We start from the raw sequence: 26,963 nt of genomic DNA on the forward strand, positions 1-26,963 counted from the left end.
TGTAGGAAAATCTGTGTTTATTACCATTTAATAATTACCCCCGTACATGATTGGAAACTGAAAATTCCTGAAAAGTCCATGTGGATTTGGGAAATACTCGCAGATTACAGGTAGGCTGTGAGGTCAGAGGATAGAGGAAACTTCCTTATGATAAACCAGGACTGGGACTGTTTGCACGTCATAAATCACACTGCTGCCATCTTTTATTCAGGTGACGGATGTCTGCTCTGGGGACTAGTCGTTCACGGAGCCCAAATCCTGCCAGCAGCTGAAACGCTTTCTGGAAGCTATAAATATATGTACAAACTCTTGTTTAACAGTACAAACAAATACAGGTCAAACCAGAACTCTTATTCTAAATTCTTAAAGATTTTCCTTATGATACTGACCGATTTGACGGTCAGCAGCTAGTGTGCCAGTGTAGTATTACGGTTCTCAGTAGTGTTGAGACTCAATCAATCCAGTGTTACAATCACATTTCACAAATGCTGACAGTTTGATCCTTTTAGATCCATATTACAAAAATAACATGAAAAAGAAAATCCTAAAGAAATCATCTTCCAACTACAAGCAATCATTTTTTGGCTTTCTCTGGACACATTTAGAGTAAGGTGACTTTGAATTGTTGCAAATGGACGAATGAGATATAACAGTACTTATTTCGATTGTCAAACATCAGACACATACTCTAGACATCAAGCCTGAAACGTCTGTGAGCGCTTGGGAGATGAAAAATCAAATAAAAATCAAATCAAATGAAAAACCACAGACCAAAACCCCAGTACAGCTGCTTCAAGACAATTCCTACTGCTAGAAGCGCTATACAAATTAAACCTGAACGGAGTCAAATAAAAAAACAACAACCATAAAACAGATTAAATAAAACACAGCTACAACCACACAATCGTCTACAGAATCAAAGTTGATTATTAAAAAAAGGTCATACATTATAGAAACTATATTTACATCTTGCATATTTCATACAGAAGCGGAGAGGGACAGAAGGGCAGTAGTATTGAGTATAAGAGAGGGAGTTTGGAGTCATAAATACAGTGTGTAATAAGAGTAAAGAGGCCTTAACGCCCAACTTTTCAAGTCAACTTACATTTTCAAGTCGTTTTTTCTCATTACAGGCCCAGTGCATGAAGAATGAGATCTACTTCCTCTAGAATCACTGTGCCTTTGAGGGATAGTTCATGCAAAAATTGAAATCCTGTTTTATTCACCCTCATGTTGATCTAAATCTGTTCGACTTTCTTTCTTCCATTGGAGTTGGAAGGAAAACAGGAATGCTCATGCTGTGCTTTTCTTTACCATGAAAGGGAATGAATTCTGGGAGTGTCAAAAGCATATATAAGGACTTGAAATATAGCACAATAGTGTGGATTTTTGGAGCTTTGATTTCATGGAAAAGAGCAGCATTCACATTCTACTCAATGTCTCCTTTTGGGTTGCATGGGAAAAAGTCAAGTCTTGCGGGTTTGGAACAATATGAGGGTGAATAAATAATGTTTGCATGAAGTGTTCCTTAAACAAAAGCTTACAAAGAAGTCTCCTCAACGAATAAAATGTGCGTTATTAGTGTCCTCGTCGGTTTTAGTGTCATTTAATGCTACAGTGAGAAGCAACAAACAAAAACAAACTTTAACAAAAGCCTGTACTTTACCCAGGAGTTCTGGTTGGGTGACCCGCACAGCTTCACATCTCAGACGATCCTGCTCCTGTCCAACGCTCAGAACGTATAAACACGATCAAGATACCAACACTTTAGCTTAGTCGAAGGATTCGGAAATGACAAAACGGGGTATGCTATTTACACTTCCATACTTTTAAAAAATATACTATGTACAGTAGCTTTATTTGCCCATGGAGGAGAGAAGGAAATCTAATGCGATTAAAAAAATAAGAACAATATGAAGGATCTACAAGCTAAAATAAATAGACATCCGTACCGTTCAGTAGTAAGAATAGACGTGTGTGTGCCAGTGTGTGATTCCAAAAATCAAGATGGCTATAATCCACGCTCACGAAACCTCCGTAATAAAGTGCAAATAAGGTTGTTTTGCTAACAGCTTTAACGTGGTTATGAAACACTGGCTAAGAAAAGGAAACAAGCAGTATGACTAGCAGTGCCATCGATTCACCCCGTTTACCAGCTCTAATCTGGAGTTTGTGTACGCCACCCAGTTTAGAGCCTAAACTGGTCAACCGAGGTAGCCCGCTAGACTGATCTAAGAGAAAGCAACAAGCCCGCGCCAAAAGTTCACAGCAACAAACGACTGTGTTCACCAGAAGTTAAAAGGGTTAAATCTGAAAAATTATCTTTGGGGAAAATTGATTTGAACAGAAATCATGAAAGTCACATAACAGAGTTGGGTAGTAGTAGTAGATGCGTGTCAGTATTCGCAGTCCGAGGTCGTTTCAGAGACGGTAGCGTAGGTTCAGTAGTTTTGGCGATGGGGTGAGGTAGGTCCCGTCACAACTTCAGTGGACGGAAATACTTTTTAAACTGGCAGGATAGTTTAGAGTGGGAGCAGATCTGTACACGTTATCTTTCCTAGGAGTGTTACGCTCATTCTCTCTCTCTCTCTCTCTCTCGCAGAAGGTAGTGTTTCCGTTCAGATTTTCATGTCTTCGTCCACGCTGAGTTGAGACAGGGTTTTCTTGATACGGAGAGCAGTCAGTCGCGCAGCGCCGTTCGCGTACCAGCACTCTCGCATGATCTTCCCCATCACACGCAACGCCTGGAGGGAGGAAACGCATCGGTGAGAGAATTTACATCATTCTCATACAGATATATTCACTATTGTAACATTGCACAGCATGACAGCTAGCCAATTTTTTAAAAAAGTTTAACAAAATAAACAGGGTTGAACTGTTTATTTTGTTAAACTTTTTTTAATTATGTGAAAAAATAAAAATAAAAGTTTGGGATCAGGGTTTTTTTTTAAATAATTTTTTCCAGCAAGGATGCATTAAATTGATAAAAAAGTGACAGTAAAGACATTTCATATACAATTTTTATTCATTAAAGAATCCTAATAAAAATGTATCACAGTTGTGCTGCACTATATTTTTGTGGAAATATTAGAATGATTTCTAAAGTGTGACACTTTGATCACTGGAATAAATTACATTTTAACATATATTCACATATATGTTCACCCATGTTATTTTAATTTGTTATATTTTAGAAGAAAAAAAAACCTTCCTGACCCCAAACTTTTGAAAATAGTATAAGGATTTTTGTATAGAAAATGTTTATTGCAATATAAAAAGCTTTTCCATCCGCTTGAGGTCGCCTATTCAAAACAAAGGCGTAGTTTGATGACGCCAAGTTGGAGGACAGAATCTTGGGACATGTGGTCTTCACCTCACAGCCGGTGGTAAAGAATCGGGATAGGACTCGGGCAGAAATCATGTTCATGGATGCGATTATTAACGTTACTGTAGTGTGAAGCAGAGCAGGACCTAGTGTTGTGGAGCTGAACAAGGCCACTGGAGCGATTGTTAATGAGATGAACGCAACACATGCCTCACGAGCAGCGGAACTTTTATTACGCCACAGTCGCCGGCACCACTTCTGCTTTTCCGGTCATGAGTATGAGGTAACGCAGCTCTGTTTATCATATCAGATACAGATCTGAGTGTGTTGAAAATGATGTTATGACGTTACTCTGTGCGTTCGCTCGGCGGCTGCTATGACACTTGTTGCCCACTGTAGTAAGAGTAAAGCGTTTCTGCAAAATACCGAGGGTAACACTGATATGACAAAATTGACAGGAGACTCCCTCACACATCCCGGTTCCTTGGTTAAAAGAGCAATTTTCTCACGATTTACAAATAGTTGGAAACAATTGGGATATTGTAAGTTCTCAACTTAACAAAATATATAACACTGGCCTAGTGGTTTTTGGATATTTTACTGCAAAAATGTTACACCTTTAACATCAAAATGACATATGAGGGTCACTGTAAGTGGAGTCTAGTATAGTCTAGTAGTAGCATGGGTTGTTGTGATCTCCCTCACCTCATAGCTTTGCCACCAGTTCGGTATGTTGGGTCGTAACCTCTGGTCACACACAACTTTCCTCATTTCCTCTATGGATGGATCGGATGGCACCAGGTCATAGTAGGGCAGTTGGTACTCTTCATGAATACCTGAAAGAGAACAGAAGAGGAGCATTAATAAGAACAAAAAGAATTTTCTGGCTATTATAAACACCTTCAAGTGCTTCTGTTGTGCAATGTGCCTTTGGTAAAAGCTTGGATTCATTTCAGTACCTCCAGCATTGCAGCGGCGTGCGATCTCCCAGTACACGAGTCCTAGAGCGTAGATATCAGCGCATTTAAACGAGTCGAAGTGACGCATGTTTATACTCTCTTCCAGAACCTCAGGTGCCATGTACCTGAAACACACACAACAGAAACAGACAAGCAGGATTACTTAAGCCCAAAGTATACTCCATTTGATGGCATGCACGAACACAGCTGGTCACCACGCTCTAGGAAGTTTCATCTTTGTCAAGTGTCTGCGCTATTTTTCTCCAGAAGTTATAACCAATAAAAATGTCTGTGTTCTTTTAAACTAAAGTTATGGCTCTCTCATAACCACTTGTCAAGTGCTCCGCAATATGTCTGTTGTTGTTGCACTCTCCGGTATTTTGTTTTTCCATCTCTTCAGTTTGGTTTTCTACTGTGAAACAGCCCAGGCCAGTGTTGGCACTAGGGCTGGTCCGAATAACATTTTTTGAGCTTCGGTAGTAATCAACATCGAATGCTCGAAGCTTCGGAGGGAAGGGGCTGAACATATTCTTCTCTCTAATAAAAGCAGGGATCTCGAGAAGCGGCACGCCTCACCTTACACAGCTTACATGCTCCGAGAACGGACACTGCACCAGTAGTGATACAAAACACACAAGTCTGTTACGTACCAGTTTTGATATATTAGAGTAGTAAAAATCATTTTGTTCAGTTAGAGAACAGATTAACTACAATTAAAAACTGAACGTGCCGCATGAGCTGAACGAGAGTCGCCACAGCAGCAAGAGTCAGATCTCATTCATCACGAGAGTGAGGAGCTGAATGACAAGATGATCGCTGAAGATTTGGTTTCAAAGCGAAATGTAAAAGCGCCTATTTAAAAGAGTTTGTCGTGTTTGTTGTCGTGTTTTTCATTAAGAATAATACGCTAATGAACCCAAAATTCAAGCAACCCGCCCCCGAATTGGCAAACCGAAAGTAAACTGTGCATAGCTGCGTTCATTCACAGCCCCTCAGTGCACAAGCACTGCAATGTGATGGTGAGGGAAAATGTTCTCAGTCACATCTCTAACAGGTAAAAAGGCTAATACATTTTGATTCTATTATTCTATTTTCCTCAATGTCAAACCAACACAGCTTTACCCAAAATACTAGCTCAGGCATGGCTTCTTCCATATAAGCTCATGCAGTTGTGCGCTCTAGACAGAGAATACTCTGTTGCAGGGAACACTAAGCAGCAAATATATTTTTATTAAGTATAACGAGGTTAGGTTTCTATTCAACTGTCCATCCTATTAAAAACGGCTAGGCTATAAAATAATTGTAAAAAAAAAAAATATATATACATTTTATTTCGCCAGATTTTATAGTGTAAACATATGCAATGAGATGAGAACCGTTTCGAGGGGGATGCCAGGTGTGCGCAAAAACCCCCCAGAATATTCAAATCCCAAATTTGAAAATCAAATACCAACCCATTGAACGAATATTCAAATATTCTGGTCCAGCCCTAGTTGGCACCTTGTGGTACAACTGATTAGTGCAAAACAAATTAAATGCGCATGTGCGACCTGTATGCATGGTTACATAAAGCAGACGGAGCGCAAAACTATTCTGGTGACGAAATTTGCATCACATGCACTGTACGCTTTGTGTATTTTGGGCTTTAAAGTATAAAAATTAGAAACCACAAACCACTGACCGTATTAGTAGACATTTTGAGTCACGTGTTTTTGTATACATGCGTTTTTTTGGATGTTATTTTTGCACTGTAATGTAAGGCGTACCTCTTAGTGCCGACGCGTTGGTTGGGGGCGATATCGATGGTGTCAGAGACGGACTCATGACGAACTGCCAGGCCGAGATCAGCAATTGCACATGTGCAGTTTTTCTTCACCAGGATGTTCTTGGACTTCAGGTCACGGTGAGCAATGCCAGGCTTACCTGCCGGGCAAAAATAACATTTATAGATTCATGTACACACAACATATTCCTGTTGGAGAGTCAGAAAGTGATAGCAATATCTCTGTTCCACAGCCTCAAGATTTTGAGTCATCATGACAGTGGGCCGCTAAAATTATGCTGCTTAAGTTGACCATGCCAGGATAGCAGAGATGACAGATGGAGTCAAGGGAAACTTTGATTTTAAATATATTTGATTCTTTAGTGATAAATATTGATTATTGTACCCAATATTTGTGGGCTCTCTCCTTATGTTTATTCATTCTTATTAAAGTCATTATTTTTTATTAAAGTCATTAACATGTCAGACTCTCCTGGTATTAACTGGGAAGTGTTAGTACAATTTTTGGCACTTTTAGTAGTTTCGGCAAATATATATACACACATTATTTGATAAAGTTTCATTGCCCCCCTAAAGTTTTTTTTAAATGTGCTCCTAAATTCTTCCACTTAGAAGCACATGTGCTCCTTGGGAAAAAGTAAGCGTCAAGCCCTGTACCACATCACATCGTGTTGCATGTTTGATGTTTGTTTGTTTGTAATTTAACAGAATGCCAACTTCCACGGCTATTTTCATGACAAAGAACAAGTTATAATACATAAAAGGCTGCATGACGTTAACTGTAGATAACAAGGCAGCTCATTTGCAGCTAATTTCTGAAAACTTTCCCCTAATAACCCTGACACACTCACCCTGGGTGCCCAATATCTCCATATGCAGGTGTGCCAGGCCGCTAGCCGCCGTCAGTGCCAGTTTGATCATGCCCTCGATGGTGACTGAATATCGGTTCAGATAATCAAACAGGGATCCATTCTCATGATAGTCTGACACCAACCATAACTGAGTCCATGTGCCATTATCTGTGACAGAGAGAAACAAATGTTATACCTAAATGACAACACCATACATGTTATAAAGAGTATTAAAATGCACCGCATATTCATTTGTTTACCTTTGTTGTCTGCAGCAATGAAGCCCAGAATGTTCTCGTGGCGGAGCATTATGGTCTGGTAGATTTCAGCTTCACGAAACCAGGAGCGTTCTTCACGAGAGGAGAAGATCTTCACCGCGACGTCTCCTCCTCTCCACTTCCCCCTCCACACCTCCCCAAAGCGGCCTTTACCGATGATCTCCTGCAGCACTATGGTACGGGCCACTGTCCTCTGGACAAACAGCGGCAGACCTGCAGCAGAGGCAGAGAGAGAGAAAGGCTTTATAAAACAACTGACAACATGCTGGAGGAAAACATTATCAGTGAAATCAGTGTTAATCTGTTCTTCACACAAAGCATTACATGGTTTCAGAAGATTTGTGCTGCATCCGATATCGCACACTATATAGTAGGTACTACATTTAGTTTGACCATTACAAAAGTATGTTCTATATAGTATGAATGTGTGTAGTATTAAAGCTACTCTGTGTAACTTTTTTTGTTTATTCTTAGCTAAAAACACTTAGTTCTTTCAAAAATATATGTGCACATTAATGTATATTTACTTCTTTCAAGTAATAAAGTATTCTCGTAAGTTTATAATATGCCATTTAAAATACATACGGGTAAGGGTTCGAATGCAGGTCGCCATGTTGCCCCTCCATCTTGAAAGTACATTAGCCAAAGAGGGACATACCCGTAAATTCAAGCTTCGCCTTCCGTGTTTTAACACTCGATGTGCGGCGACTTGTCTGGTGCATGTGCAGAGAGTTTTCATCTCAGCAGCGTCCAGTAACAGTTATACGGAGATTTCCTGGCTTGTTTATTCCAGGGTTCCTACACAATTTTCATTTCAAAATTCCATACTTTTCCAGACTCGAATTTCCAGACTTCCTACAGATTTTTCTGACCATATTTAACTTGTTCTGATAAAATGTTTTCAAATTCAACTGCTAACAAGTGTTACATTCTAAAGATTTAGTTTTGGCGTTTTTGCCTTTTATTAGGATAGGAAAGTAGCTAGACAGGAAGTAAGGTGGGAGAGAGAGGGGGCCGGGATTGGGAAAAGTCCATGAGGCAGGACTCGAACTCGGGTCTCCCGAAGCACAACAGCACTACATGGCGATGCACTTACCCACAATGCTATCGGCGCCGACAAGTATGTTACACTCTGAGTCAAAACCTCTATGTAGGCTATCTAATATTTAGAAATCCTATATTAAAATATTGCCTTTTGTGACCTTAACGATCAAAATGCCACAATTTTTTAGAAGGGTTATTAATTTACCCAAAAATTTTATTTCTATCATAATTTACTTACCCTAATGTCATTCTAAACTAATAATACTTTTGTTAATCTTGGAAATCTTGGACACATGAAGATATTTAAAGGATTAGTTCACCTCAAAATGAAAATGTCCTAATCATTTACTCACCCCAATGCCATCCAGAATGGCAACCAACTCACTGAAGAAAGTAAGTCAAGGATATCTTGGATGGCATTGAGGTGAGTAAATGATTAGGACATTTTCGTTTTGAGGTGAACAAGTCCATTATTAAAGGGACTGAAATCTCTCAGATTTAAAATATTAAAAATGTTAATATAATAAAGTCTTATGGTTTTGAAAGACATGGGGGTGAATAAATGACAAATTTTCATTTTGGGTGTACTATTCCTTTAAGAACTCCACCATCGACTCTGTTTTATCCTCAAACCCAACTTGCTTTCTCAAACTACAAAGTGCTGTGTTAACCACTGTTGAACTGTGAAAAGGAAGGAACACACAGGTCTGACCTTTACTGCCATAGCTAGGCAAGCTAAGTTTTTCATTCATTGAAAAAAACGATTGTGTATATTTTTATTATATACATTTAGAAATTCTTAATTTTATATTTAGAAAATGAAATAGGGACAATAGTCTGGAAACATAAATATTTTTCCATACTCTGATTTATTTTTTCCATACTTTTCCAGACCTGGAAATTACTCAAATCAAATTCCATACTTTTCCAAACCAAGTAGGAACCCTATTATTCCTCAAAAGTCTGTTTTTCCTTGTGTGGTATTTCTGTGCGTTAATAACTCCGTGAGTAATAATAGTTATTGTCATTGTAGATGTGTTTCAGAGTGTGTCATCGCGTAATTCAGTTGATGTCACCTCAGAAGTATTTTTGTGTCAACATACAATAGCGTAATGCTCACCTATTTGAATAATCATTCAGTTATTTTGTTATCAACAATGTTTATTCGTTTATAGAAAATATTTGCTTGTAATGTATGTTGATGGAAATATGTATCAGGTCTGATCGGCATATTAACAATTGTTATACAGAGCGCACTGCAGTGCTAAAGCTGCGCACACACTTTTGTAATGCGACACCGCTTGTTAGCAGCAGCAGCGGCAGCTCCGCTCCTTTTAATGCAGCTGCATTTAGTGCCTATTTATGGTACAATAAGCTCTGGTTTATGGTTACATTAAACAAATGTAACTTATAAGTATAGTTATACAGTTCTTAACTGTGTATCTTCTGTCATGTCATTATCATGTATATTTACCATCCTTATTTGTTCTCTCACAGAAACCACATTTATGTACATATCAACGCAAACCTGTTTATGCCTTGCAATTGGATGACTGAATAAACATTACTATCATCAAAGTTCACTCTGGATTAGCTGCAGTTCTTTCTAGCCGAATAATTAGGCCAGTTGAGTTCCAACCATCCCACTGCGCACAGAATATCCCACAGGCACCGTGTCAAATGTGGACGAGGTCGAACTGGAAGCCATGTTAATCTTGGACTAAATCGGCCACCGTAGGAGTTAAAACGAAATCGGAATTGAGAGGAACAGAAACTAAAATTCACTGGATGGTCATATACCTTTTCACAGCTAGATGGGGGAAAATATCACACAGTGTAGCTTTAATGAAACATCTGCCATGTTGTCACTGTCATGTGACCTACAGCGTCAGTTGTGTCGCTTGACTGTCATTTACAAATCCTCTCCCGTGGCCTCATAGGATAGTAAAGCGTCCATTGAATGGTCATCCGGACATTTTTTCCTACTGTTTTATGAATACTATGAATTCGGACATACTACTCAGCTCACATACTGTTTAAACTATATATAGTATGGAAGTAGGCATGTTCTTTCTGACACAGCATTTGAATACTGTGCACAAGCAGGGTTGTTATCATCAAATACACTATAATAGAATATAAATAATACGGTCGCATACATGCATAAATAAATCCTACACACCATGAACCACCTTTTCTCTTGCGATACTAACCTGACCCAGATCCTGAGGTGGAGAGGTCGTAGATGAGGTCCTGTAAGGTCTTGTCCTTGGCCAGGAACATGTGTTCAGTGCTGGGGTCCTCCACCTCCAGCCTCTGCCGGTGGCCATAGGCGCGCTGGTGGTGCTGGAAGAGGAAGAGACCCAGCAGAACCAGCACACACAGCACAAAGACTGGACCTGCCACCACTGCCGTGAGCTCCACCGGCCCCCAGTCCTGCCCTGCGCCCGGTTCGTTTGTCACTGAGAGAGGACACAATGCATTAGTTCCTTTTACGACATCTGGAATTTGCTAGATGTTGTTGGCATTGATTACAGCTGATGCATTGTATTGATGCTCACCGGTTGGCAGTCTGAGGTCAATGCTGTTGCAGTAATCTGAGTAGCAACAGTGTGTGTTCATCAGACCCTGTGCGCTGAGGCAGTAGAACGGCTGGCCCGGAGGAACCAGCTTCTCTTTCTGAATGCAGAGCCGCACATGCTGCTCCTGTCCTTCAATGTTCGAGGTGGAGGCCACGCACGCCCCGTTGGTCTCACACTTAAAACCATCCTTCTCACAGTGCGGTGTGGTGCAGTTACAGAACAGAGCTGCAGAGAGAATCAAACAAATATATTACATGAATTGTATATTATTTATGAACACTGCAGTGAATGGACCAGAAGATGTGTCTTTTCAACAGCAGGGGGTGACAGAGATCAGTAGAGTCACATACTGTGAATTAAGCAACATGTCTGTTTGTGTAGGGTTTAAACCAGAGGCAGACTAGACAATTGTTATCATTATTATATACTTTTATATGAATTATTTGTCATTGCTTGAGCATTTAACAAATAAAATGCAAGAGGCAAAAGGTTTCAAACGTGATCATGGTGGTATGGAAAGCATTCACAATCCAATCAATACCTGATTGATAAAATAAAGTCCCACATTGCTTTCTCCCCCCCACACACAATTTTTCATGGTTAAAGACCCAATCATCAGGTCTGTCCACTAAGAGCAGCCAGACAGAGATGATTCAATCACAAGGGAACCAGAACACATTTAAATGGAGGATGTAGACGAACCAAAGTGGCCCCAGACTCAATTCACCTGAGACACATCAAGCTTACATTATATCTTAAGATTTTCATTCAGTTCAAAACATTAAACAATATGTGCAAACGAATAATATAGGCCTAAAGTACAAAAGCATTATAAACTCAAGCAGCGCGAGCAGAAAAAAGCACTAATAAATAGGGCTGGACGATTAACCGAAAACTAATCGAAGCTGAAATTTAGAACCTCTAACCGACGTAATTTTCCCATGTCGGTTATTGCGGTTTTCACGTGACTCCGCCCCGTCAGTCACATCAAGTGCAGTTTGCAGGAACATGGAAAGATGCAGGAGCAGTTATCTTTGTTTATAGATGCTCAGTATTACTTTAGTAATTGCATGTTTTACACAGTTTATACACGCAAGTTAATCGCCGTTCTTATATGCGCTGATACACACACAGAGACGGCGCGCAAGCCCCGAAGCCAGATCATTTTCACTTGCGTCCTCATGAAGTTTGTTAATTAAATGAGTTTAAAGGCTTGCCAAAAAACATTAAAGCGATTGTGCACTATTCAAGAACAACGTTATGGAAAACTTCTCCGTTCAGTGCTCATGAGCTTTTTTCTGTGAGACAGAGAGCCGAGCGGTGACAGCGCGTGCGCCCTGAAGCCAGATCACTTTCACTTGCGTCCTCACAAAGCTTTGTCATTTGTATGTGTTTTAAGGCCTGCCAGTTAGAACATTGAAGCGATTTTAGACCATCAGATGTGCATTATGTTGAACTAATGCCTGATTGTGACACACGAACACTCAGACACTAGCTCGCAGATCGCGTGAAGACCGCGAGCAGAAACTCATTGTCAACACTGCCCTGTGATTGATCACTAAAGTCGCTTAGAAACTCAAACGTTATAGATTAATACCTACAAACCACAGCTTCATAATTAATAGAGACAATAGCTATGACTGATTCACACACACAATCACTCTCATTACTGCATTCAATTAAATGTAATGTGTTAATTTATCTGTATCTGATGTACAACAAACAGAAATCTGCCCCATAGACAATAACTGCTGAAAGTTGAACTGCTGAAACTACTTGAATTTCCTTCAAGTATTTTAAATAAAAAAATATCCCACCTTTAATAGTAGAAAATATTTACAGTAAAAACCTGATCAGTGAACTATCATTCTATTTTATCAGGCAAGAAAAAGGAAAGCAAAAAAAAGAAGAAGAGCAAAATAATCATTCATAAATCATAATCGAGGTACAATGTTCAATTAATCGTGATTTTTGTTTTTGGTCAAATCGTTACAGCCCTACTAATAAAGCAGAGCGCGCCAGTTATCATGCAGAACGAACATATACACTCAAGTCAGAATATGGTGATCGTGTTTATATTGTTTCACATTTTCATGTAGACAAAAACAATAATATCATGTGGATGATGAGAAAACACGCTCCGCTGACAAACGTTGCAGAGAGACAAAGATAACGGAGTTAGGTGAAGTGACAGCAGTCTTTCCTCATTTGCCTGGTTTTTGGATTTCATGTGAATTCTCATTGTGGTAGTGAACTCGTGATATGATAACTCAGTTTTATTTAATCATTTTATCAAAAGTAACTCCATTTTCAATTTTCATCTGAGTAATTCCAAACATCGCGAGGCAGACGACGACATTATGTGATCAAATACACTCAACTTATTAACACGCTCCACAGCGCCCCAGTGGATTTAGTTATAACTGCCAGTTTTAGTGGGATTTATCATGGATTCACTGCATTTACAGCCAGCAAAGTAATATAGTAAAATTAGAGTAGTATTTTTATTTTTCAAATATGAATTACTGATCGAATATTCAAATAATCGACTATTCATGCACTTCCCTAACATATTGAAATATTTTTTTAATCGACCAACAATATTCAGTGTTTCCCACACATAGACTAATTTGTGGCGTTGCGCCACAGAATCAACACCGGCCGCCACATAATGCGCGTTGTTATTCATTAAGTTTTTAACGCTATTTAAAACACGCAGCATATTCAATCATTTATTTTCCCTGCTCTCCCTCCATCTCTCTATCACTCATGCGTCTCTCCCTCTCTTTCTCTCAAACCTGCTTTCGATATGAAACTTGAAAGTCTAAGCTTTTAAAATTGAATACGAATTTCAAACAATAAATACCGTTTTGGCGCTAATGTGGCATAACACTCATCTCCCGCTGGCGCGCGGTCACGTTGTTCACGGAGCGCTCAATAGTTCCACACAAAGCAGCGCTGATACATTTGAATGGCTTAGCGTATACACAACAGCTTCACGATACAGGTATTTGCAGCAATTTTTGGTAATCAGTATTTTCAATTAAATAAATGTTCTATATTTTAGTTTAATAATATTTAATTAATATTTTGAGGATATCTCTTGGTACTAAATAGGCCTACTATTTGTGCAATAATTATGGTCCATTAATGACCACTACAAAAAAAAGTTTTTATTTATATTACAATTAGTGTAGTAATTAAGGTTAAAATAGAGAATTCCAATGCAAAGAGGCAAATTAGAGTCATTTTGTGGCTGGAAAAATAATAATTTTCATTTGTAATGCCATTACCCACTATAGGTGCCTGAATGGCTCTTTAATAATTGCTCAAAGTATTTTACTTACTTATTATACTTATTTTTAGGGTTTGCATTTAAATACATATTTAGACATGATCAAACACTAGATTTCTTTAAATGTGAAATTTTAAAAAGTTAATAACTTACATCCTAATGGTTTTAATGATACTTATACAAGCAGACACAAGTGAATATTAATGAATGCAAGCTGATATAATTTAACCCAAGAAAAGTTTAAAATAGTGCTAAAAAGGCAAACTTCCCTTATATGTACAATAGGCTATATGAATTGATACTGAATCAAGATCGAAATCGATATTTGTGCCAATCACCCCTCCACCCATGCCCCCGCCCACCCGCCACCACAAATTGGATTCTAATCTGTGGGAAACACTGACATTTACATAATCATAAAAGATTTACATATGGGAAAAAACAGGAAACCATGACTAACATTAGAGCTTTCCTTCAAATCTAAACTCTACAAAACTGTAAAACAAGGCTCCACTAATTACCGGCAGTCCTATAAGTCATGTAATAAAGTCGTGTAAAGGAGTTATCCAAGTCTCTGATGTGCAACATTCATTTGGCACTTGATTCACTCTCTGGTAAAGCTCCTACACAATGTCATTATGGAAATATATTTCATGGCATATGGATAATTAGAAAGTGTGAAGTGAAAGTTGAAAAATAAAATGCCAGCGATTGTGTCCAAAATGTTCTTGGCACGGCTTGGTTTTGACAGCGTTGAATGCAGGCTGTGGCGTGTTGCGTTCATGGCGTGACTGAACACAGCTCCAGCTCATGCCAACAGGACTCACTTCAAGCCAAAACTCTGAGTGATTAAACAAATAAAGCCTTGATCAATTCACGTTAAGAGGATCTGGTTTTACAGTGTACTCTTGCAGTATTGACCAGGTCATTTCTAAATGTTCCGCTTTCAGAAACAGATAAGCACAGTGTGGAAGATTTCTAATTTACTAATCATAGTGTTTGTCATAATTCGCATGCATGTAGGTTGTTGTAGAATGTTTAAATTTAGCATGTGGGCTTGGTTTTCAACTGAAGACGTTTCATCACATCAGCAGATTGGAAGTGTAGTGGGCATATGGGTTGATAGACGGGATTTCCTGTTACTGATATACTGATATATTTTTGCGTCATTCATACAATGTGACGCAAAAAGACATGTCATCACTGTGGGATCTTCCCCATGGGCTATAAACTGAGTGAAACTACTGCTTTACAGATGTTACGACATTACAATTGTGGTTGATGTTGCAACTGATGACAGTCTATGACACAAGTTAACAAATGATGAATCGCAGGTGTGTTCTGATAAGAACAGCAGGTGGGAAAAAAGCGAAATGCCAATAACTCGTATAATCATGCTTTTAGGATAGCAAAATAATTAGGCTTACCAACAGGGAGGAGAAAACAAATCCCAAATCTTTTGTTGAATTCACAGTCCAATCAAACTCTGCAGTATTTTGGTAAAATTCTTGCACAATTGGGAGCAAAATTGTGTATTTTCCCCTTTGGTTATATGCAATTAATTATTTTGCATATTGTCAAAATATGCCTCTGCAAATTAAATAAATGCAATTTTATTTAAAAACCATTTGCTCACTTTTGTATGCTAATTTTAGCACTGTGTTGGGTCACAAAAGATGCCCAACATCAATTCTTTTCATGTTTCTATTCGGTCTAGACCCATTTGAAAGCAACATTTAAAAAAACACACCAAAGAAAACTAAACGCAAATCCATTTAGTAAATAAAAGTACAGTAAATCTAATAGTCTCGTGAGAATGATTTCACTGCTAAAGTCTGGCTTCACAATGCCAAATCCTCAAACATGAACTTGTTTGTACTTGCACATGTACAGAGGTAAAATGTTAATACATTTCCAAACTAAAGTCCCTGACACTTTATTTGATTAGACCTGATGTTTAGGCAAAATTTGATTAACAATAAACCTTTTTATTTTCTAGACGGGACGTCACTTGCTGAATTAAACATGCACAATGGTAAAGTCATGTGAAAACAATACACATACTGCTGTTTGTATTGTGCTGTATTCTAGTACACAGTACACTAGTATTCCATTACAACCATATTTTTACTCACTGATAAACTGAAATTCATCATTACTGGACAAGATAAACCATAAGGAAATGTTTTTATCAATTAAATATTGGATAATAGGCTACTTCTTTCGAAAAAAAGGCTTTTTCCACGAGGAATAACAAGAACATAAAATTCCAACCTGGATAATGTCAAAATGCATAATTGTCCATAATTACAGTCTACACTGAACATTTTGAAGCAGGTTGAATTACCAATACGTCTTTTTTGAAGGACGAATGCTGCCGAAACCTGCTGAAAGATACAACTGAACAACCATAAACAGCATGTTTAGTAAATATGAGAGACTATGATTTAGTGTTAGTAATTTAAAGTCATGTGGCCAGCTCTTCAGACTTGATATGTGACCTTTTCTAAACAGCACAATATAAAATATCATTGCTACAAAGAATGTAATTTAGATTTGGAACGATATGAGGAGTAAATAATAGAGGTCGACCGATAGTGGATTTTACAGATACCGATAACTAGGTTGGAACGCACTTGCCGATAACCGATTAATCGACCGATAGTTTTTTAAATGGATACTGGATTTAAAAAAAACATAAGTAAAACAGTGCTGAACTTAAAGGGTTAGTTCACCCAAAAATGAAAATTCTGTCATTAATTACTCACCCTCATGTCGTTGGACACCCGTAAGACCTCCGTTCATATTCGGAACACAAATGAAGATATTTTAGTTGAAAGCTGATGCTGAGAAAGGCTTCACACAGGCCTCCATTGGCATTCAGTACATTGACACTTCCAAGATCCATGAAAGGCACTTAAAACGTCGTTACAAAGTCTATCTCACCACAGTGGCTCTACAATAATCATACAATGCGACGACAATAGTTTTTGTGCGCAAAAAAAAATCAAAAGAACACCTTTATCCAGCTTGTTATTGCCTTCCGCGTGTGTCTCCACGACGCATGCGCGAGAATATGACGTAGCGCCGGGGCTCGGGATTCCATGAAATGCACACTCTAACCCCATTTTGAGCACTACGCCGAGACCTAAAGCACGATCAATGTAGAATCCAACAGCTTAGACACGCGCGTCTTCCTCTGCTCGTAAACAAATCGCTTCTGGGTCATATGTCCGAACGCCGGATCTGCGTCATATTCTCGCGCATGCGTCGTGGAGGCATACACGGAAGTCGAGAACAAGTTGGATAAAGGTGTTATTTTGATTTTTTTTTGCGCACAAAAACTATTGTCGTCGCATTGTATGATTATTGTAGAGCCACTGTGGTGAGATAGACTTTGTAACGACGTTTTAAGTGCCTTTCATGGATCTTGGAAGTGTCAATGTACTGAATGCCAATGGAGGCCTGTGTGAAGCCTTTCTCAGCCATCAGCTTTCAACTAAAATATCTTCATTTGTGTTCCGAATATGAACGGAGGTCTTACGGGTGTCCAACGACATGAGGGTGAGTAATTAATGACAGAATTTTCATTTTTGGGTGAACTAACCCTTTAATAACAAGAAATAAAAAAAAAAAAAACAGTACCGATCTATGAAAATGTGCTAAATTAAAAACATATAAATATGAATATTAAAATGAGAAGTTCTAACAGAACAAATTCTTCAGAAAATAATTTAAACATTAAAATAATACAGGTCAAATTTGTTTCTTTACCTATAACCAAGAAACATGCATGTACATTTCATAGGTAGCACTATGCAAGTCCCTATGCAACAAGGAAGTATTAGCTTACATGAACTATATGCATAATGCATACATTTTTACAGCATTTACATACAGTATTAATATGAGCAATACAGTTGTACCTTGATCATTCTTATTAGTTCATAGTGCATTAACCAAGGTTAAAAGATAAAAATAAAAATTCTAACTCAATTTAATGTTGAAATTAACATACTAACACTTCCACAGCATTTATTAACTTTAGTTAATGTTACAAATGGAATCTTATTGTAATGTTACCATTTCATACAAATCCAAACAGTCTGCTTTTTTAGAAGGCGATTACCTAATAAAAAACGAATGCGTTTCTGCTTCGTTTATGTTTCTGTCAGCAGTATGACGATACAGTTTGCGTTCTCACATCACTAATTTTATATATGCAACATTTAGGTCTGACTTGTGAGTGTTTTTAATCACATTGTTTTAACTGCTTGAGGTACTGCTAATGTTAGCATCCTCTCAGCCTCGTTGACAAGCATACAAACTGCTGTTATGTACCTGTTAATGCAGCATCTAGTCAAGAAGTTAATTACTTTATAATTATTTGGCAACATGTACTGTAGTGTTCTGTATTCATACCGTTTCGCTGTCGTGTTTTAAACGCGCATCTGATGTATCAGCGCTACGCTCAGAGCCGCGCGCAGCATCACGTGTGAATGTAAACAACACAAGGTGTCCGTGAGTTTTTATTTGGCCTCTAGAGGCCGCTCTCATGCTATATAATGTCAGCAGACCCTTCTCAACGCTCTTGTACAGTGTAATGACAGCGCACCCGTCTCAGCCGCTCCAGCAAAGGACACAACACGGAAAAACTATCGGTGTGGATTTTTGCCGATAACCTATTGTTCCACCAATCAGCTATCGGTGCCGATTAATCGGTAAAACCGATTAATCGGCCGACCTCTAGTAAATAATGAGAAAAACTTAAACATTATAGTTAATCTTGCACAGGAAATCTGAAATGACCTGAAACAGATAAAGTCTTTGGTCCTCATACTCAGCTTGAAATTTGCTTTAATACAATTATGTAATACCAGTTGGCAAGGAAATATGGAAAACAGTAACGGGACTTTACGGGTTGATAACAGGAAACCATTCAAATCCGGATTGGAATATTGGCCGGTGTAATTTGTAGCTGTTCTTTAATCATGCAGCCCTAGGGGGGATAATTAGGAACTTTAGAGGTAGTGAAATTGGATTAGTCTGATTATTGCACACAGTATCATTCTCCAAAAGGGAAATACACAGGTTTGATTGAGCTTGCATATCCCCACTTACAGACCCATGCAAAGATTTAATAACTTAAGGTCTTTATTTTCTATTCAAAGGGCAATTAAATAATTTGGCATTTCCGTGCATTGCTCAATTAAAATGCAGAGAGACTCGCATATCAGACAAGGAATATCCACTCACATTCATGCAAAATGATTTGATCACATGAACACTATGGCGTCCCTCACATTGTCCTCTAACAACCAACAGTAAAGCAAGAGAAGTCACGCTGCACAGCAAGCCGGGTTTCTAAACAAGACACAAATATCATATGCCATCATATGACTGTTTTAGCATGGCATAACTCTAAAGTTCACTTTTACTCTGAAGACAACAGCTATAACATTCACAATGTGCTCCTTTCAGCACACGGTATACTTGCCAACCATGAAGAAGATATGACTAAGACACAAATGTGTCCAATTCCCCATTCACATCATCAGTGATTTGATTATATGCCACATGTTGTCAACCTAGTTCTGGTTGACAATGTTCAATTGACAATAAATCAGTTTTCATGCTGCTAAACAAAATTATTTGAAAGGACAAATATTGTGAATAAATTGCGCCAGTGGATAATGCATCATATCAAAAGACATCATTTTAAATGTCAACATATTTAAGCTTTTGAATGTCATGATCAAACCAATGCAATTCAATGCCTGCAATGCTGCCCAGGACCTAAACATACTCCTCCTTTACTGTTGAGATTTTGGTGCAGTGTTCGATTAACCAAGATATTTTGCCTCATCTATCCAAAGAACATTGTTCTCAGCAGTGCTGTGAAACATCCAGGTGGTCTCAAGCAAATGGGCAAGCAGTAATGTTACTTTTCTCTGAGAAAAATGTTTTTCTCTATAGTAACCACCCTGAGAATCAATAGCTATAGTGTTTTTATGGTAGACAAGCCCAGTTCCACCAAAGAAAAGGCAGTTCTGGCCCAGTGAAATTGTCTCTGCATTGGCAGCTTTAAACTTGCTTATCTACAACCAGGACCTGCAAATGCCAGTGACTGGAGAGGTCAGATAATGCCCTTAGATAATGTTTGTCTGGAAAACAACTCAGTCGGGTTATAAGTGATGCAAAGCAAAACTAAGGAGTTGTCCACACTGGAAGTGCCTGATGCAATACAATGTGACACGCATTCATTTAATGGACATCCTCTTGCAAAACTCTGACCACATTATTTTCCCTGTCCATCCGAAATTAAATGACAGAGGACTTCGGCACTGTTTCATGATCAACGATGGCGAATTTGTTATTTATAACATAAGAGACTGCAACTCAAATGACTTTCAGATGCGACTACATCTTCCTGCTTCTGCCAATTGCGGTTTCAAACTGACTAAATACGTAGCCTGACGTCGTCATACTCAGATTCGAGTCAGAATATGAGTGATACTGCTCCATTGGGCTGTGATTATGAGGCGTTTCAACCGAACCAGGAAAGAAAATGTCTCTGCACTCAATTGGATAGACCTACAACAAATCAGAGCAACGGAGTAAGGGACGTGTTGAGCGACGAATAGTTGTCAACAAAACTCAACTGCACGCACGCTGGAATAAGTAGAAGAATAAGATGAGTGTAAACTATCTTTGCCTGTGTTGTAAAAAGAATGTAAGGATACACGGAGTACTTACCAACAAGATCATCATTTATGAGAGAAATAGAAAAGGTGAATGCATATACGAACAAGTTCTCAGTTTAGAATAAGAACGAATTCAACCCAAGCGCTCTTTGGTGATGTGATTACGTTACTGTTGATCATCTGTCCATCATTGTAAAGCCCGCCCTGACAATTTGATCGGTCCGAACAGCTCCTGGTTCGAGCATAGTTACTCCACAACGGATCAAGTCCAGACCGAACTTCCCAGCCTCAAATGTTGTGGGCAAGGCTAAGTTCGGCTGGCATCCAGGCTAACTAATATGTAGTCTCAACATGAACCACTCATTTTAAAATATTCCCGTTCTACTGACATTTATGACATCCGCATCAAACATTACAGTGCTCATGACAACTATTGTTAACTCTACAATAAGTAAATCTACTTTACCGGCAAAATACTCTCTGACAGTGATGCCATAGAAATATACAGAGCAACTGCAAAAACATTCAAAACACAGAATTCGAAAGATGGCTGTGCGCTTGTTTCTCTGGCGCATAAGGTTATATGAGAAGAATCAGATGGCCTAGATACACAACATAAACGTAACATTACAACTAGGGTTGTCACTAATCATTATTTTGGTAATCGAGTAATCAGTCAATTATTTTGAGGAGTAATTGAATTACATCTGTTATTATATTATTATCAGAACCAAAAAATATTCCCCCATTGCATTACTATATATTAGTGTTGTCAAAAGTACCGACCGCAATACCAAGTCGTACTGAAATGTAAAAATGTGACGCTGTTGAGCTGGAATCATAAATCATGGAATCATGAACACCTGACTGGCCATTGTGCTCATGCACTCAACGGATTTGATTGACAACAATGACCAACGCATTAGAGCATTTGAAAGCACACAGAAGTGTTTGAAAAATGTTGGTGTGAAGTAAACAGTTATGGATATGTAGAAATTAAAGCTAAAGCTCCGATCTCCTCCCAAAAAAAGTCAGTTAGTGCCTCAGTGACAACTTCACTCAGAGAAGCCGTCAATCTCAGCTGTCAATCACGACGTCACACCCCCCGTTTTTATAGCATCAAATAACTCACTAAAACTAAACTTATTTAAAAAACGAACACTAAAATGGAATCATCGTGATAAAAACTGCCTACAATGACAGAAACCAACTTTTGTAAAAAAAATTATTTGAAGTGTAATTTGATTGTTTAGTTTGTCTCGCGTCCATTAGAAAACACGGAGGGGCGGGGCTTATGACCTATACTGGGACTAGGGCTGCAGCTATCGTTTCTTTTTGTAATCGATTAATCTATCACTTAATCGATCGATTAATCGGATAATTTTTTCCCCGTGTTTTTAAACAACCAAAACAAATAATGCATAACGAAAATGAAGAGGAAAAGCAATTTAATTTATTAATATGCACAACAGGTTTCATGCTGTAATCTAGCGCTGACATCAAAGTAAATATCTGTTTTACGTAGATTTCTACACCTGCAGCATTTACCATTAGGCTACTAACAAATAATATATCATATGTGGTGAGCCTATTTGCTATATTAACCTAGCAACCTGTGCGTGTGTGTGTGAGTGTGTGTGAGGCTTCATTGCAGTTTGGTACAGCAGAAATACATACATTCATTTTTAATAGAACGCTGCATTTGGCTTGCATCACTTGCATAGCGGTGCATTTAAGGTGAAGCATCCGTTCGAAAAATCGCGTCACAACATAACATCCCGGTGTATACAGTGAACGCAAGCTGAAATTATTGTTGCGTGGCTACATAAAAGTTTAAGTATATGTGATGCATTGCCATGATTGGTCTGACTGGCGCGAGAGAGAGAGAGAGAGAGAGAGAGGAGAGTGCATGCGTGTGTGTTACTGATTTTCTACTATCAGTTCTGTGCTGCTCTCCGCGAACTTCACACGAAAAGAGGTCTGCCTTCAGGGCGCGCGCTCGTTGTCAAAGACGCGACACGGCTCAACTCTCCGTGTCACAGAAAAAAGCTGAGCACTGAACGGATAAGTTTTCCGTATTGTTGTTTTTGAATAGTGCACAACCGCTTCAATGTTCAAACTGGCAAGGCTTTAAAAGCATTTACTTGACAAACTTTATGAGGATGAAAGTGAAAACGATCTGGCTTCGGGGCTTGCGCGCGCCGCGTGTGTGTGGCAGCTATAAGAACGGTAATCAACTTACATAAACTGTGTAAAACATGCAGTTACTATAGTGATTCTGGGCATCTAGAATCTAAACTAAATTCAAAATGTATCACGCGCTATGGTGTGCTTCCTGAACATAGAACAGCGGTCCGTGTGAATCAGATCCCTGTGCGTATAGTGCGCGTCATAGGAATTTAACGAAGCTTCGAGGCAGAATTTTTGCCTCGAGGAATTTTTGTAATCGAGTAACTCGATGAATCGTTTCAGCCCTAACTGGGACCAGCCACCTGGGGGCGATGGAGACGCGGAGGCTTCGGTTTCTGAGAGGAGTGCTACAGGCTTGGTGTGAGCACAATGGCCAGTCAGAGGTGTTTAAAGGCGTCACATATTTTTTAAATTTCAGTACCGGTCTGTCCTTTTGACAACACTACTATACATTATATTCAACATTATATATAATAGTTTAATGTAGTAACGTCTAGAGGTTGACCGATTTTAAAGATACCGATAACTAGGTTGGACCACACTTGCTGATAACCGATAGCCGATTAATAGTTTTTAAAATGGATACTGGATAATACATTTTAAAAATCATAACACTCCAAGAAAAACAGTGCTAAACTTTATTACACAAAATTTAAAAAAAACAGTACTGAACCAAAAATTGCTAAAAAAGACATGTAAATATGAATATATTAAAATTAGAAGTTCTAACAGGACAAATTCTACAGAAAATAATTTAAACATCAAAGTAATATTATAAATAAATGTTTCTTTAGGTATAACCTAGAAACATGTATGTAAATGTCATAGGTAACAGACTGCAAGTCCCATTTGTTAACAAGGATGTATTATCTTATTTAGCTAGCTTACATGAACTAAATGCATTATGCAATATACATTTTACAGCATGTATTAATGTTTGAGCAATACAATTGTACCTTGATCATTCATGTTAGTTCATGCATTAACTAAGGTTAACAGATAAAACTAAAAATTAATAATACCTCTACAGCCTTTATTAACCTTGTTGTTACAAATGGAATATTATTGTAAAGTGTTATCGTGAATAATATCGTTTACATTAACGATACAATCGTATTTTTATATCACGATATCTCGATATACAATGTATCGTTACAACCCTACAAATTACAGATTGATATTATAAATATTTACATTATTAGATGGCCTCCCATTGGCAGATGAAATAAAAACGAATTCTGTACAATACATTTTGGAAATTTGCTCATTATTATTGACTTGTACTTCAAGCAGAGTAATCCCTTGCACGATTCAGTTGTGTGTTAAGATAAGCCTATCACTTCTCTCATTAAATATGATACACAATCTCTGTTTGCTCTGTTATAAGTTAAGATTAAAAAGCATTAGCTGCTCTCTGGGGATTACTAATGTTATCAATGTTGCTGTAAAACTGGGTGAGCAACAACAGGCTTTATTAAAGTCAGAGGGAAACATCGCAGAAACAAACTGCCGGTGCAGAAAATAGCATTTGTTATGCATTTCTTAGAGAAACCAAAATATAAACCAACCAAATATTAATATAATACAAACCAAAATATTGAATATCATCAAAAGGCTATTAACTATATCACACAACCCCGTTGCTACTTTTTGTCCCAGTTCAGAATCTAAACAGCGTGTTGCCATGTATCAGCATTATACATATATTTTAAAGCATTTTAAATGATTATATACCTACATTTAAAGTATTATACATGCTCAGCAAAGTTTATTGCTACTAGAGAACACAATGAACTTATCCTTCTCTCAACAGGCATATTGATCAATAGAAAGATGCACTTTATTGTACCTTTAGGGGAAACTCAAGAGCTCTTAAAACTAGTGTGCATGTCCAAGCCTGTAAGCCTTTAATATGCAGAAAACATTAAGGGCCTTTTTACAGCGGGTAAAGGACAAACCTTAACAGTAATAAAGAAAGCCCCCGGGCTATGAGTTACCCATATCAAACCAAACAGAGACAAAGAATAACTGTATTATTTCTATATGACGTGGAGAGAAAGAGCCAGACAGACATATCCAAGAGAAACGGGGTCACTGTTCGGTCATATCCTTATTTTGTCCCCTCTTCACAATGAGCTGAGATTTAACCCCCTCATAGTCCCCTGGAGGAGTTCATAACAGGCTCCATAACCCACCCAACCATTATCATAACCTGTGCTCAGAGTTTATTGTTACTCAAAACCATATCATCATTCAAAGGAAAGCTGCAGACCTATACTTCAAGGTGCAGACCACACACACCTTCTTTCTGTCTCTACATTAACATGTCATTTCATACTTGATTTTCAACTGTACAGACGCAAAGAGCTTCTCTCCACTATTTAGCCTACATAAGCAACATGTAATAGAGGTATACAGTCTATTCCTGCCCTTATACTTCCTAAATACAACACATAAACATGATATTAATCATTAATTAACAAACAAATTACATTAACACTTTATTTCACATTGTACTTTATACATGTTTACCTTAGTCACAACAATAAATTATGCATAATTACATGCATATAACCCTCAACCAAACCCTAACTCTAAAGTAAATACATGTTAATTAATATTACTAGGTAGTTAAATATATAATTACACTGTAACCATGACACCTCAAAATAAAGTGTAACCCAAACATTTTGGAAGAACTTGGTTACACTTGGTCAGTCAATGTGTATCTGCTTATATAGGCTCTTCTGACTGTTAAACATTTTATTTAGACATAAATAAAAAAAGTTTAAATAACCTACCAGGGTTAAAATAAAAATATTTTTTGTTTACTGTAAACTGACTGAGACTGTGGTCATGTTAATTATAAAGCCTCTTATACATACCAAACCGAGATAAAACGAATAAACCCAAAATGAATAAACTTACAAAATTGCAAATAAAACACAAACAAGGAAAAGTGCACAGCAAATGTGAATAGTAAAGCGGTTTTTAAACAGAATTCACCCCCTCTGAATGTGTCAAATGTGGCGCTTCAGACTGTCTTTTAACTTTATGTCGTTCAACAATCATATTCAACTTAAATAAATGGATATGAAATCTTACTTTTACTTAAGTTTTCATCCGAATTTACAGCCACGTTAGTACTAAACTAAGTTAGCCGGTTAGCGTGCTAGCCCTTTACCTTTATGAGATTCCATCATAAGCACTGTCATCCTGCTGGATTATTGCTTTTTAACTACTAACATATATAAAATATAACTTCATATATCCATGTTACTGACAGAGAATGATAGAAAATCAGTGAAAAAAGCAGAGAGTTTAATGGGCCAGTCGTTAAATCCCAGCGCCATGTTGTTGTTGTTGTATTAAACGCCAAACATTCAGCGACCAAAACACAATTAAACGAAGCAAACTAACACAAACCTGTAAACAAAACAATGCTCAAATAAACAAACAATTCATTCTTACCATCACACGCTCCGTTCAACCCCGATAAAACGATCAAGAGTCGCAGTATTTGCCGTGGGTCCATCCTCACAGGACTCCCATCGCACTGAGAATGCGCGTGAACTCTGCTGTCGCTTACGCGCCAATGACTAGACGGGAGCGCGCGCCACAGAGCACGCGCAATACCCAGATAGATAGATAGATAGATAGATAGATAGATAGATAGATAGATAGATAGATAGATAGATAGATAGATAGATAGATAGATAGATAGATAGATAGATAGATAGATAGATAGATAGATAGATAGATAGATAGATAGATAGATAGATAGATAGATAGATAGATAGATAGATAGATAGATAGATAGATAGATAGATAGATAGATAGATAGATAGATAGATAGATAGATAGATAGATAGATAGATAGATAGATAGATAGATAGATACAGGCCTACAGTTATAAGTTATAGGGTGAGCTAAAGTTTAAAGTTAGCATCTG

At 38.0% G+C, this 26,963-nt stretch overlaps 1 protein-coding gene across 1 annotated transcript; it reads right to left on the reverse strand.

Moving 5' to 3' along the window:
• On the reverse strand, window positions 1–26,612 carry acvr1bb (activin A receptor type 1Bb). Its single transcript, XM_079841421.1, has 9 exons — window positions 26,483–26,612; window positions 10,802–11,047; window positions 10,454–10,702; window positions 7,179–7,409; window positions 6,919–7,086; window positions 6,051–6,207; window positions 4,285–4,409; window positions 4,031–4,161; window positions 1–2,744 (listed from the first exon to the last, which is right to left on the reverse strand). Exons 1-9 carry the CDS (start codon window positions 26,544–26,546, stop codon window positions 2,619–2,621), a joined length of 1,497 nt encoding a protein of 498 aa, XP_079697547.1. The 5' UTR covers window positions 26,547–26,612; the 3' UTR covers window positions 1–2,618.
• Window positions 26,613–26,963: the final 351 nt, after the last annotated feature.

The sequence above is a fragment of the Gobio gobio genome (genome assembly GCF_949357685.1).
Source record: "Gobio gobio genome assembly, chromosome: 17".
NCBI classification, from domain to species: Eukaryota; Metazoa; Chordata; class Actinopteri; order Cypriniformes; family Gobionidae; genus Gobio; species Gobio gobio.